Source organism: Tursiops truncatus, chromosome 19, assembly GCF_011762595.2.
Source record: "Tursiops truncatus isolate mTurTru1 chromosome 19, mTurTru1.mat.Y, whole genome shotgun sequence".
Lineage (NCBI taxonomy): Eukaryota > Metazoa > Chordata > Mammalia > Artiodactyla > Delphinidae > Tursiops > Tursiops truncatus.
In genome coordinates, this window is record NC_047052.1 from 12,587,513 (window position 1) to 12,603,036 (window position 15,524).

Here is a 15,524-nt window from a genome sequence, read left to right on the forward strand (position 1 = left end):
ACAGCTGCCTTCCAAGAAGGGGTGTCTCATGGCTGGCATCTCCTATGCAGGCACCTCTGGCTCAGCCAAGCCAAGCCTCCAGAAGACATTCTCAGGTGATACTGAGGCAGACTTGACCTGAACTACCCAGGCTCCAGCTGTCTGAGACTCTCAATTGAAGGGCAAGAAGCCCTTCTTCCATCAGATGAGATCACAGCACATACCGTGGGAGCAGAGCTTGGGACTTGATCTATTTCCAATCACATAAGGATACAGACCAACTCTGAAGAAAGTAGATCTCCATATTAGGGCTAGCCACCCTTCAGACACCATGTCACTTTAAGTTCATGTGGCTTTCCCATTCCTAAGAACAGGTCAATGTAGATTCCTCAGACTTGAGATGTTTTATTTATTAATACTTTAAGCTGCTTTGCAGAGTTAAGAACTTAATGGACATTCGACTATTTGTCTTTTCAGTAACATTTGAAGATTCTGGCTAACAGAAATGCAGTTTTTATTTTGCATTTTTTGCAACTTTTCTGTAAGTCTGAAATTATTTCAAAGTTTTTAAAAATGTAAAAAAATTTTATTCTTACATCTGTAAGTCCGTTCCCATCAGGTTCACGGGTAGACCCAATTTTATAAGACGGCAATTGCTAAACTCAACATAAAACTCCAGTAAATATCCTAACAGTTCTTCCCCCATAGAAGTTGACAAAGCTGATTTTTAAATTTATCTGGAAGCAAAAAGCGCCAAAAATAGCTAAGCAGTTTCTGTTGTTTTATTGTTGTTATCTGTAACATACGGAACTGTTTATTCTGCTGTTTGCAATACAAAGACATGGGGAAATGTTACTGTTTGTGCAATATAGTAGGGGAAAAAATGTGAAACTGTCCATTAGGGTCGGTTTGCCAGATGTCCTCATTAAGAATAACAGCTATAGGGCTTCCCTGGTGGCGCAGTGGTTGAGAGTCCGCCTGCCGATGCAGGGGACGTGGGTTCGTGCCCTGGTCTGGGAGGATCCCGCGTGCCGCGGAGCGGCTGGGCCCATGAGCCGGGGCCGCTGAGCCTGCGCTCCTCAACGGAAGAGGCCACAGCAGTGAGAGGCCTGCTACCCGTAAAAAAAAAAAACAAAAAAAACCCAGCTATAAACAGAGCAGTTCCTGGTACTCTGTACTTCATTTTGTTGATTCTACCTGGATTCCCTTATTTGTCCCTAGAAAGCTTTATTTAGACAACACAGCTTTGAAAGAGAATAAATAACAATATGAAAGGATTTGCCCTTCTACACAGCAAGACAAAACTATAGTAATTAAGAAAGTATTAGCACAAGGATAGACAACTTGACCAATGGGACAGAATAAAAAGCCCAGGAACAAATCCATGCCTGGAAGGAAACTTGATATTTTGATAGAGGTATCTTTTTCTTTTTTTTTTTCTATGCGGGCCTCCCACTGCCGTGGCCTCTCCCGTTTTGGAGCACAGGCTCCGGACGCGGCCATGGCTCACGGGCCTAGCCGCTCCGCGGCATGTGGGATCCTCCAGGACCGGGCACGAACCCACGTCCCCTGCACCGGCAGGCAGGCGGACTCTCAACCACTGCGCCACCAGGGAAGCCCGATAGAGGTATCTTGAAACTTGATAGAGACAGCTTTGCAAATCAGTAGGAAAAGACTTTACCATTCCTCACTTGCTGCTGGGAGAGCTGGTTATTCATATGGAAGAAGGAAAATATATCCTTATCTTACTCCATTCAAACAATTTAATTCTCCATAGATTAAGGACTCAAATATGAAAGGCAAAATTTTTAAACTTTTAGAAGAAAATATAAGACAATAATCTTTACGATCTCAAGGAAAGAAAAATCTTTCTTAGGACACAAAATGCACAAGCCATTAGGGAAAACACTGGAATATTCAATTATATTAAAGGTAAGTTAACCGTAAGAAATCGCAAGGAGAATAAAGAGATAACCCATACACTGGGATATACAGATGTATATCTGGAAACAAAATGAAATAAAAACACAAATTCATACAAACTAGTAAGAAAAGGATGAACCATCCAATATAAACATGGATAAAAGACATGAACAAGAATGATGATTAAATATACATCAGTATATTAATTATATGTAAATATGTATTATATCAAGTATATAAATAACAAAAATCACAACGATATACCATTTCACACTCACCAGAACTTGCCAAAAATTCAAGTATGACAATATCAAGTTTTGGCAAGAACACGTAACAAGTGAAAATATGCTATTTGGGGAGTATAAATTGGTACAAGCACATTGGCAACCTACTGGGCAATATTTAATCAAGAGTTGAAGGTATATATATGAGCCTGTGACCCAGCTATCTCAAGACTAAGGATGTACTCTAGAAAAACTCTCATTCAAGTATACAAGGAAACAGCAAAACATCCTCGAAGTCACTGAAAATAACTTTAATATCCACTGATGAGAATGGATTGATAAATGGTGATATCTGTGGTATATTCTTACAATAGACTAGAGCAGCAAAAATGAATGTGCTATAGCAGCATATAGTACAACGGATTTACAGATCTCACATCCATTTTGAGTTATATCTATAAACAGAGATATGAAAGGATAGAGACATTATAAAGTTTACATAAGTTAAATACTGTTTTGGATAGAAACAGGCAGTGAAAAGTATGAACACATACAGGATGATCAACAGGAGAGTCAGGGCAGTGGTTACTTTTGGGAAGGGAAGGAGAAAAATAGGAATTGAGCGAGCTCCATACAATTACATCTGCAATGTTCTAGTTAGAAGATGTTATGGGAAAACCCGAAAGAACTTTTTGGCCAACCCAATATTAATCTGCTTGGCAGGTAAGTACATTATCTCTTTTGCATGCCTGAAATAGTTCATTTTTTGAAAAGATTCCAAGAGACAAGAACTCCTATTCAGAGTCACACCACTATGTGATTTCCTAAAATGTGCAAGTGAAACCAAAATTGAAATAGCACAAACCCCTGTGACCCTCCCATCTTACAGTCACAGGACTGAAACTTTATAGAGTTCATCTAATAAATGTGAATGGACAGGAAAAGGAAGGGTCAGGATCCAGCTTGGATCCCATGACAAGATGTACCCTGGGGACCCTCAGGGAAAAGAGAGGAAAGTTATTCCTGCTCTTTTATAAAAGTGGTAATTTTTTATCACTTTTTTCTTAATTGTTTTGAGCTTCTTATGTAAAAGATACTTTGTAATTATGCCATCAATTAAAAATGTTGAGCCTCCACTATATAACCTAAGGGAAATTTGTCCTCTCAGAACAGAGGTTCCTACTGCTTTTTTCTTGTTTGAAGAAGTTGGTTAAAGTCATCTCTGCAGGATGTATCTATAATCCTAGAGACCTGGATACCTTCAAGGCCCAGAACTCCCCCTCCCAGTTCCATGCTTCTGCCCTTTTCTCTTAGTTATTGCTGGCTCTTAGGCATCAAACGCTGGCTTCCTGTTCCCCTTTATTGAGCTCTGGAGACTTGGAACTGGTAAGAGGCTTTGAAGAAAAGTACAAAGCCAGGAAAACACAGAATGGACACAACTATGACTTTCCAAAGGAAAGCAAATCTCAACAGTTGTAATAACATTTTAGACTTTCCTCTGTCTGTAGCTTACGTAAGACGTGGCTCAGACATGAGGACCTAAGAAGTACTTAAGTCACTGAAGTTGGAAACAGTGAAAACTCAGTTTCCGGCGGGCAGAGAGGCTGACGACAGGCTTTTTTTTTTTTAATTTTATTTTTGGCTGCATTGGGTCTTCATTGCTGCGTGCGGGCTCTCTCTAGTTGCGGTGAGCGGGGGCTACTTTTCGTTGCAGTGTGTAGCCTTCTCACCGCAGTGGATTCTCTTGTTGCAGAGCACGGGCTCCAGGCAGGCAGGCTTCAGTAGTTGTGGCACGCAGGCTCAGGAGCTGTGGCTCACGGGGTTAGTTGCTCTGCAGCATGTGGGATCTTCCCAGGCCAGGGCTCGAACCTGTGTTCCCCCTGCGTTGGCAGGCAGATAGATTCTTAACCACTGAGCCACCAGGGAAACCCAGGGGACAGGCATTTTGGATGTTGGTATTATAATCCTGGCTTGTTCTAAACTCTAAGTATCTCCAGCATGCCCTTTTCACCATCCTATAAAGACACTGGGTGAACTGTTCACTTTGGGAAACATTATAAGTGCTTTATTAGACCTAAATTCTTCAGAGCACAGACTCTGTAGAATCCTCTCTATGTGAGGTAGTCCCACAGTCAGTGCCAAGCACCATGCCACCATTTCACAATATGGAAAAAGGAGGCACACTCGTGGCTCTTATATTCTCATCGTTAGGCCTGCAGCCATCCCTTAATCCAGAAATATGATGTTGTTCTTGTAAATGGCCTTGGGCCCTCTGACCCAGGGCCTCCATTTCATGATCCTTTTACACTACAATAGTGTTTTAATGAACTGACTTTGAATGCTGAAACTCCAGTCTCGTTGGTCATGCTACTGGGACAGTTCACTGAGCACAGCCCTCCCTATTCTATTCTGCTGTCCTGCACTTTGAATTCAGGGCTTGCTGTCAGCACGGAAAGCACCAGAGTTCTGATATGGCAGCCTTTGGTTATGTTCAACCGAGGGATTTATCTTCCACAACCTACTCAAAACCCTCCTCCAAAAGCTACCAAAAATTCCCCTGGTGAGAAATGCTATTATGAGAAGGAGCGGCTGCTTTCTGACTCCACTGTTTCATTAAAAAGATTTTTTTTTTTCAAACAAATGTTCAGTAGAAGAATCCAAAGGTTTCCCAAAGTCACAGCAAAAACAGAACAGCTCATAATACTATTTCTCAAAGGTCTGTCACTTCATAGGAGATTCCTATTCACTTCATAGGAGATTCCTATACCTCAAAATGCTGGAGATGCTTAGATTCACTATCCTTTTACATTGCATTTGGCCTCTGGGCTGAGAGGAGGTAGGAAATGGATGCATTAAACTCAGCCAACAAGACTGGGCTCATCAGATATTAAGATGGAAGGCAGCTAACTTGCAAGCCAGCCCTGGGCATAGGTCTTGGACTTACCAGAGTTCGCCAGGGCTGGCTGCAATAGTTTTGAATGTTTTAGCCATTTCTGACCAGGATTGAGGAAATCTAATAATACGTGTCATACTTCGTAATGCTTATCACAGTAGTGGGCAGTGTTACCACAAAGTTTCTTTGAAAAGCTGACTTAGGTGGTGCTGTGCCTCTGGGGGCATTAAAAGTGTGTATGGGGGCTTCCCTGGTGGCGCTAGTGGTTGGGAGTCTGCCTGCCGGTGCAGGGGACGGGGGTTCGTGACCCGGTCCGGGAAGATCCCACATGCTGCAGAGCGGCTGGGCCCGTGAGCCATGGCCACTGGGCCTGCGCGTCCGGAGCTTGTGCTCCACAGCGGGAGAGGCCACAACAGTGAGAGGCCCGCGTACCGCAAAAAAAAAATGTGCGTATGATTTAAAGAGAATAGACCAATATTACAGAAAGCTCACTTGTATTTATGGTAGACCAAGTACTTCATTGGTTTAGGCTGGAATCCCAAGGGCTCCCTCAAATCCCTGTAGGATTCCTGGAGTACTTAAGCAGGCATCAAGATAAAAGAGTCTTAATATTTCTTAGTTTTTCTCTAAGGAAAAGCACCTTCTCAGTGCGGGCCGGGGTGGGGGGGGGGGGTGCGTGGTATTTGAGAGGGAAACAAATGAAAAGATCTCCAGAGACTGGAGAAATATGGGCAAAATGACCAAGCTGGCCGGAGTCTTGGAGTCTCAGTCCTGCATTCTCCTCCTACCTCTGTCTCAGATCATCTGGATTGAATCTAGATTTAAGTTTCTCCCACACATAATAAATCAACTTTGACCTTAAAAGATACTGTACAGTACAGAGGTGGCTAATTTCAGAACAACTCCTTTTGAAGCATGGCTTATTCAATTACCCTTTGTAGAGGGCTGAAAGTACTACCAACCAGCAAGCTGGAGCCACCCTATGCAGAGTCTAATTCATCAAGACCAAAAGGACCACAGATGCCGAAATGTAACGAGGGGTTTCTCCAAAGATTATCCTTCAGAGAGTAAGGTATCACCTTACAGCCAAAGTCTGCATAAAGTCTTTCAGCATGGAACATTTCCCTACATTCTGTACTTTGGGCAAAAAAATACTCAACTATAACACAGATTTAATAATTATTCCAGGGGGGGAATGACATTTCAGTCACTACTGCTGCCTATCATAAACAAGGCTTTAAAAATTACTTAAAACAGCACTAAAGTGTCAATGTCGTGGAGCTCAGAGACAAACACAAGACCAAGGAGGAAAACTCTTACATTTCCTTATGTACATTTCGGCCTGGGATAAATTTTAGAGAGATGGGTTTAAAAGGCGGTGGATCAGGCTTCTAGAAAACAGTGTTCAGTGACCAGAAAGAAAAGTGGCTCTAGGGATGACAAAGATACTGAAGTCAAAGATAATGAAAAAACAGTTTTTCTTTTGATATTTTCATTGAGAAGATAAGAGGACCATTTATATTGGCACATATGAGGAATTTCTTCTTACCAGGCACTTGACTGGAACCACAAAGAAAAGATCACCTGCCCCAGCCCAGATAGAGGATTTAGTTAACAAGGAATAATGTGAGTGAAGAGTAGAGAGGAGATCATCCGTGTAGCAGCCTCATGGACAAGCGCCTGAATTTGTTTATTCAACAGAGGAACTGATGAAGAAGGTAAGATCTTCCACAAGCTGCAATATTCAGACTTTCTCTTAAAGGAGTAGGGAAGCAAAAATTCTTAGAAAGAACAAAGTAATGCCAATCACCTTCATAATAAATATACATTCCCAGCACCTAGCACAGGTCTGGGTATACTGGAAGCACTCAATCTCAGTTGAATAAATGAATATCTTAGCTCAACAGATCTCCACACACACACACAAAGTCTCATACTTTCAGTCAGCTAAAAAAAAAAGGGTATTTTGTCCACTTTAAAGTCTGGATTCATCCTGAGATCTTGTACTTGTCTAGCTGGGGATATAAGAAAGAGGATGTAACTCAGGAAGCCCTTCTGTAGCACAAGGATAGGGGACACTGCCACAACTACCTTCTGTTCGGAGCAACTCGGGACCAAGGCAGATTGGCTCAGGCCTATCTGTAGGAGAAAAATGCTTAGTACCATGTAAAAGAAAACAGCCAAAGAATGAACAATGCTCTTGCTGGGTGGATCTACCCTCTGGGAGCAATAGAAAAGAAGATTTGTATGTATTCTGCCTGGGAACTATCTGACTAGTTTAGTGATACTGAAAGTGATGCTAATGAATGCATGAGAAAAGCATTCAGAGTTCTTTCTCTCTGTTTATGGAGAGAAAAGTTAAATCCATGGTAGGGGTGCACTTCAGATATAGACGGTATTCTGACTACATGTGTAGAATCATTTGTTACAAATTCAGATTCTACTGAACTCTGGGAGTGGGGTCCTGTCCCCTGCATTGTTAATGAGACCCTAGAGAAGACTGGACAGAGTCAAGCTTGAAAACCCTTTGAACCATTCACAGAGATCAGGAGAGCTCTTGTCTCCATCTGCCTCCTTCTCCTTACAGATCCGGGAGGGCACCATAAATTCTTGCCATGCCTCCTTTTTACGGGGCACAGCGAATTCCTCCTTCCTCTCTACTCCCAACAGAGGAAGGCTGTACTCTCAATTCCAACAACTCGAGGGAGATCTCAAGGTAAGCAGTCTCATCAGCCTACAGAGTACCCCAGCTGCGGCTTTCAGATTAAATCTGGTTCTTTATTTGCTTCGCACTTGAGGGTTGGTCTTCAGGTTACGCACCCCTCATCCATTTAGCCTATCCAAATCAGGAACCCAACTGTTGGTTTCAAGGATAAACCTGTGTTCTTATAAGGAAATAAGATTCAGAGGTGAAAACGGCCAGGCCTGTAAGAAGTCCATTCTCATACTCAAGCCTACACCCACCATAATCACCAGGAACCATCTGACGGAGACAAGGCCATGGCAAAGCTTGGAAAAGAAACAAATGGAAATGTGTACACATCCATCATTCTAAAAGATGGGGAACAGCATTTAGGTTTTGGACTCACTTCAAGATTTTGGTACCTCAGCCTCAGTGACCCAGTCATTAAAAACACCCCCTACTTAAGGGTTAGTAAGAGCAAAACCAAGAGCTTAAGTTACCACCACTTCCCTATAACTTTTTTCCAATTTTGAAACTGTCAAAATTGAAGTTTAGTTTTAAAATTGGGTTTGCTAAAATGTAGGTGCCCAATAAGCTTGGGTTGAATGTCACATCTGTCAAATACAAAGCATGTTCCTTTCCCCAAAAGGAACTGGAGTTGCATTTCTGGTAAAGAGTGGCTTAGCTCAGAGAGTATTCCTCATGATCTAGTTGGGGTGTGTCTTTGTTTAATGGCAAAATGTACACATCCCATAAAACACACACTTTAAGAGTGAAACCACTGTTTCTTGCAACACCTTTCAAACTCCAGTGAGGGAGAATTAACTGTGACCTTCAAGAAACGATCTTCTCCTCAAGGGAACTGTTTTTTTCTTTTATAGAAAATAAGCCCTCATGGTAATAGCTAAAAAACTGTGCTTTTTAAAAAGTCTTCCAAGAAAACCCAGTCTTCATTAAGAATAAAACTTCTGCAGGGCAGGGACCCATCATGCTCTCTGGAGGCCACAGAATGCTTTTCCTTTTCCAGAAACGATGGAGAGAACCATTACATCTAGCACACCTATAGTGAGGCACAAAGAGGCTTTCTGATCCACTCCGATGGAATTGGCAACTCTCCCTAATTATTTAAGAACAGAGAAAATTAAATCACTTGAGAACCCTAGAGTGGCAGCAAAGTAGAACCCATGAGATATCCTGCTGGCACGTTCAAAGACTTACCAAAAAGTCACCATCTATCAGCCCCTGTTGATGGCTTGGTAACAACAGAGAACAGTTTCGTTTTCTGCACACGCACGTGTATACACGCATCTGACTAAGAAGTTGGAGGGAGACCTCAATGACCAGCCATTTTATATTAGGGCCCAGGAAACAGGCAACCTCTTCCTTCCAACACGGTGGAGCCTCTATATTTTTTCCCCCACATCTAGAAATCTGTATTCTGAGATACACAGGACTACAAATGGATGACCAGACCTCCAGAATACCACCCAACCATTAGGAGTTAAACACCTTATAGCAAAACGCATTTTATGTGGAAAAGAAGGGACTCTACTCGGATTCTATAAAGCAGCTCTTCTCAAGTGGCATTCTTATTATGGACGGCCCCCACAATACAGGTCAGATTTCAGTAGAGAACACTAGCTTCCATTTCGGGGAAAGAGTTCACACGATCCTGAATCTCTCTGTCCAGCAACTTCTGAAGAGATGAAAGAAGGCAGAGAACTCTAGAAGTGTCCCTGTAAGAACACCACTTCCCATTTCTATGTTATTTGGCTTTTGTAAACACCATCTCATGAGACCACGACAGCGACCCGGCAAGGTAAGCAGAACAGGTATTATCTCCATCTTACAGGTGGAGAAATGGTGACTCTGAGGCTAAATGACTCACTTGCACAAGGTCACAAGACAGGCAGTTAACTAGCAGCCTAACCGCAGGAGGAGCCTAGCCCTCTGACACACAAGCAGTGCAATTTCCACGACGCTATCCAGCTTCCTCATGTTTTAGGTTGAGAGGCAGTAGAGGGTAATGGCTAAGAGACCAGGTGGATTCTGATGCTGGCAGAGCTGCATTTCAATCCCAACTCTGCCACCTATTAGCTATCTGGCCTTGTGTAGGTTCCTTAACCTCCCTTTACACCTCAGTTTCTTCACCTGTAAAATGGGAATTAAAACGTTTTACCTCCTAGAGTTATAGTGATGATTAAATGAGCCGATGAACATACGGCACTCTAATTCATTCACTCAACAAATATTTGTGCCTGGTACATGGAGTGCAGGAGTTACAACAGTGGTCAAGAGGCACAGTCTTCCTCTCATGGAGCTTAAAATTTAGTCAACTTAAAACAGAAAGAGTAAATGGATAAATACAATGTGTTAAGTGCTATTAAGGTAACAGGCGAGTGACTGGAGAGACTGACAGGAGGGAGCCAATTTTTAAGAGTCGTCTCTAAGGAGAAATTTAAGTTGAGCCCTAAGGGATCATAAAAGGCTATCCCTGGGCGGAATGGAAGGAAAAGCATTCCAGGCAAAGGAAATAGGGCGTGCAAGGGTCACAGCCCAGAGAAGGCAAATGTGACCGTGTGTATCCTCGCAGCATTTGGGCAGCAACTTTTACAGGCTGGCTGTATTTGTATTTTAAATTTTACAGGCTGGCTGTATTTGTATTTTAAAAATAACAAAGACAAGGCTCAAGAGAGGTGAGGTGTCTCGTCCAAGGTCACAGCTTCTCCAAGGAGGAGCTGAGACCCCAGTATTCTACCTCTTGACATAACATCAGCTCGCGCCTTTTGAGGAAGCCTCTAGCTCACTGAACTCCCCCACTTATTTCACTGACAGCTGTTTTCTGCGCCTATGAAGAGTTCCAAAAGCACCTTGAGAACACAAGCAACAACATCACATCAACTTCCAGGCATCTAGTCAACTGTGCACTGAAATCCTCACTCTTCTACTCTTAAGACACAAGAGTGAAAACTGCTGGGACCTTCCCCAAGGCTCCAAAATTTCTCTTCTTACAGCAACAAACAAGAGAGGAAGGGGATGTCCTGGAAGGAAGAGCCTGTGGCCTGTTGCAGAAGGTGAGATAGAACCACCATTGCAGAAGAGCGGAAATATCAAAGTTCCTCTCAAATGAGCTGCACAGGAAAAACTAATTACTTTATTTGAATAAAACAACAAATCCCTAAGGAGGTGGTTCTCAATCAGGCGATACCCCGCCCCCACCAAGAGCACTTTGAAATCTGTGGGAGTATTGAGTGGACAGGGCCAGGTATGTTCAATGTCCTGCAAAAGGACAGGATGGTCCTATAACAACTATATTACCCAAAATATTAACAGCACCCCCCATTTTAATATTAATCCCTCAAGGGATTAATATGCTCCAACTTTTCCTATAGTCCCTGGTTCACTGGCTCTTCCTAACCTCACTACAACTAGATTTAAAAAACTTGAGGTTTTATAGCTGAGGAGTCTGTTTTGGAATCCAGTTTTAAGCTCATAGCTCCAGCATGGGACTTGGTAGTGGAATAAGGAAAAAGACGTTTCTAGTAAGAGACAGACAAGAAATTTCAGCAAGGGAACTCCTTCTCCAGAGAAACCTCTATAAGATTACATTTTTGCAACACAAAATTTCTACTTGTGCTTTTTGAGAACCTCCTTACAGTACTCTTCAGCTTAAAATCAGACACTAATGACAGTTCTTTTAAAAACTTAACTACAATCATCTCAAAAATACACCTGACTCCTTCTGGACCAAATTTTATAGGAAGTATTATTAAGTTCAAGATGTCTAAGGGAGGGAGATGCAAGAGGGAAGAGATATGGGGACATATGTATATGTATAACTGATTCACTTTGTTATAGAGCAGAAACTGACACACCATTGTAAAGCAATTATACTCTAATAAAGATGTTTAAAAAAAAAAGATGTCTAAAGCTGATCAAATGTCCAGAAGTACCAAAGGTAGTCATGCCTTGCATCTCATTCAGGGCAGAGTTGGATGCATGCAGGTCAGAGAAGCTCCAATGATAGCTAGAGGTCTGTTCAGGGATTAAAATTCCATCGTAGCAAAAAAAAAAAAAAAAAAAAAATTTCCATCCTAGCAATTGAAAGCCACTTTCAAATGTTACCCTAAATTAGTCACTAATTCTCCCTAAAAATGATTTCACAATTATTTTAAAGAACTGAAAAAAAGATTAAGACCATTTACAGAAATAGAGATACAAAAAGTCTACCCTATTTCACAATAGCTAGAACAGTGATCCAACAAATAAATCCTCCATAAAGCAATCTTTCTTCTACACAATATCTAAATTTTCTGAAGTCTCCCAAAGGAGTATGAATATGTTAACTTCTTCACTGCAACTTCCCAATTAGCAAATAGCGGCCCCACACCCCTTCTGACCAATTTTCTAGAAGCCTAACCTGGCTTCTCAGGTTAGCTAAGCAGACAGACCTGTTTTCCTCCAGAAGCACCGAGCAGTGCCTTTTCTGCCCTGCCTGTTACAGCCTGGGAAATCCTCCTCCAGCTTTTCGCTGACCTGTCACCAGAAGTTCACAAAATGAATTCATCCAGGTTCTTTGAATCCTCCTTTCCCCCTGACATGTGCCAACAGTCAGGCAATAAAATGCCACCTCTTGGTTAAAAAAAGATGCAGAATACCCAGAAGACCAAGCACTTAGCATGGAGGGGGAGAAAAAAGATGGAGGGATGCAAGAGTCATTGAGCCAAGGCTACTGCATGCAGCACGGGTAACCAGGGCCCTGGTCCTGCAAAGCCTCCCAGGGAGGCTCCCGGCTGGGCCCTCCATCCAGCAGGCCACACCTGTCTATGACAGCAGCCGCTCCACTTTAAACAATCCAAACAGATTTCCAGCAGGGTGGCAAACCTGGGCACCCGTCTCTCCCAGCAAGAGCAAGAGCCCTAATCCAAACACCACTTGGCCCCAATTTTTTCACACCCTTTGTTTAGGAGACACCGCTTGGTCAAATTGGATCCTTCTCTCTCTGTTACCAGTGAGGCAAGCACAATGCAGCAGTTGCAGAAAGAAAGCTTCGAGGCCGACTTGCGATAAGCCAGACAAGACCTGAGGATGGGGATGCCAGTGAATGAGACTTCAATAGGCATCCATAAGTGAACCAACACCTGAAGCCCTAATACGCCCGGCTCCGCAGCCTCTCAGAAAGCCTCTTTTCTAGAGGGTGGGTATCCCATTCATCCCTTGGCTTCTGAAACCAAGGGGAAGGCAGACAGATCCAGGTTGCGCACTCCACCTCCAAATCTTCGCACACGCGCGAAGGTGTGGGGCGCCCCGGCGCGCCCTCGCTTGCACTCCACCCTCTGAGGCCTCCACCAACCGCGGACTCACCACTGTGCGAGCTGAACCACCTGGGTGCGATGTGCAGAGGTAGAGCATCCGCCAGCGAGGCTCGGGAGCCCAGGTACAGCATCCCGTCTCTATGGTGACCGCCGCCCGTCTCCTGGTAACCATTGCCGTGGGCATAGGTGGAGTCGGACGCCGACCCTCCGCCGCCGGGCGCCCTCTCGGAGTCGCCGGTCCCCCGGGAGGCGGGGGTGTAGAGGCCAAAGGGCACCCCCCCGGCCGTGCTGGGGTCCATGCCCATGCCCGCCACCGAACTGACCGAGCGGCTGCGCAGCCCCATGGCCCCGCCGCCCGCCCGGTAGTGCCCAAAGTGGGGCGCCCCTCCCGGCGGGGGCACGGCGCTGTCATCGGTGGAGACCCCCGGGAAAGGGCCCCGGGAGCGGGCCGCCGTGCTCTGCTTGCCCCCCATGCTCGCCCGGGCCCCGTGGGGCGGGAACCTGGAGGCCGAGACCCTCCCCCACTTCTCAGCAGCGGGGGGAGGGTTGGGCGAGCATAAAGGGGGAGGGAGTCAAAAAAGGAGACCGGGAAAGAAAAAAGGAAAAAAAAGAAAAAAAGAAAAGAAAACCCGCGGGCGGAAGAGGCAGGCGAGCGGGGATCCCAAACTAAGAATTTAAAACGATCCAAGCCAAACGCATGTTTCCCCTCAAGGTCCAAAGAGGCGCAGTCCGGCGCGGGCTCGGCGCGCCACAGGCCGCCCCCGGGCCCCCGAAAGCCGGGGGAGCTGCAAGGAAGGAGGGAGGGAGGCGGCGGGCGAGCGGGCGGGCGGGCGCAGGGAGGCGCCCAAGGAGGCGGCCCGCCCGACAGCAGGAGGCGGAGGAGGGCTGGGGGCGCCGGGCGCGTCCCCCGCCTCAGGACGCCGCGGCCATGGACGGCGACCCGGACCCCTCCAGGCCTCGGGCGGGCTGCGGCGCTGGGCAGCCAGGCGGAGCTCGGGAAGCCGCGGTCGCGTGGCGTAGCGCTCTTGCTCCAGCCGCAGCCGCCGCCGCCGCCTGCCCCGCCAGCCGCACCGCCCTGCTCGGTCCCGGGCTGCGCTCGCCGGCGCTCCTCGCCGCCGTGGAGACAATGGAGAGAAGCAGAGCGCAGGCGCCGCCCGCGCCCCCTCCCCCTCCCCCTCCCCCCCCCCCCCCCCCGCCGGGTTAACCCCTTCGCGGCCCCTGCAGCGCCGGGCTCTGACGCCCGAGAGGTCCCACCCACCCACCCAGCCCGCCTGGAAACTGAGTGGCCTGAGACATGGGGCGTCAGGAACAGAAGCAAGGCGTCTTTCCAAAAAAGCCCTCTTTTAGCCCCTGAAAGTAGCTGATGATTCAGAGGGGAACCACCTATGGGGGGAGGGGCGACCATGGTTCGAGGTGTGGGAAGGAAACGCAGGGAAGAATAAAAATTACTCTAGGCGCCTACCTGGCTTTGAGGGTCACTGGTCAAGCTCCCCTCCCGGCACAAATTTGCCCCCACAGCGCCCTCTGGTGGACGTGCTGTCAGTTCTATCGGAGTTCCCCATCCTAGAACCCCTAAAGTCAGGAAGCTTAGCATTTGGGGGATATTTAGTTTTTCGGGGGTACTTTTCACTGGGGCACTTGTGACTCCAGATTTTTCTGACAGTAGATCAGAACTTCCTATTTGGGGCTTAAGCAAATGGGTAGATTTCTTAGCTAAAATGTGATCCTGAAAATCATTAGGTGTACGATAAAAAGTGAAAAGATATAGACATGGAAATGGAATAATACAGCTAGAACTAGTGATTTTAGAAACTCCCTAGTCCAAGGCGGGACCCCTGTTTTGTTTACCATTTATCCTGGCACGCACCACAGGGCCTGCGACACAGTAGGTACTCAATAAATATTTGCTGACCAAGTCTGCACTTTGGAATATGTATCTCTCACATATTCACACTCACTGATTCATCGTTCGTTCATCCATTCATTGGTTCAACAACTATTTTTCAAGTGCTGGCTATGAGCATCACCCAGTCCCTGGCCTGACTTCCTTGCCCTAAATGTCCTCCAGATACTTCCAAATCAAGGAGCCAAAACAGGATGTAAAGAAATATTAAAACCAAAAAAAGAAAGGTTGATCTGTCACAGGTATTGATTGTCCCAGTGTGACCAGCTTGGAAAGAAACAGGAGGAAGGCTATGTGCAAGCATGGAGTGCTTTTGAGAGCAGGGGAGGCAGTGAGCAAAAAGCCCTGCTGAAGGAAGTTGAGATTTCTGTATGAGAAATGATGTAGCAAAAACAGAATGTTTTAATACCCAAGAAGTTATCTGTAAGTGCCTAAATGGGGAATTTGTATACACCTAAGATCCAAATACGTGATCTGAAGAAAAACAAGAAAGTTTAAATTTAACCCAATTTCCTCCCTGAAGAAAGAAGTGGGGTATTTCAGTACCATGCAGAAAAGAGGATACTAGATCCCTTGACAGATGTCTATTGGGGAGATAAATATA

At 45.4% G+C, this 15,524-nt stretch overlaps 1 protein-coding gene across 6 annotated transcripts in view; it reads right to left on the bottom strand.

Moving 5' to 3' along the window:
• Positions 1–14,116, bottom strand: part of ZNRF1 (zinc and ring finger 1) — a 99,864-nt gene extending 85,748 nt beyond the window's left edge. For 3 of the 6 annotated variants that reach the window (XM_073796806.1, XM_019941050.3, XM_019941058.3), the window contains exon 1: positions 13,067–14,103. In XM_073796806.1, coding sequence (XP_073652907.1) covers positions 13,067–13,490 — 424 coding nt within the window. In that variant the 5' untranslated portion in view covers positions 13,491–14,103. Of the gene's footprint in view, positions 1–13,066 lie in introns of all 6 variants that reach the window. The other 3 variants (XM_019941043.3, XM_004332565.4, XM_033843930.2) reach the window with 3 other exon arrangements.
• Between the last annotated feature and the right edge of the window lie 1,408 nt (positions 14,117–15,524).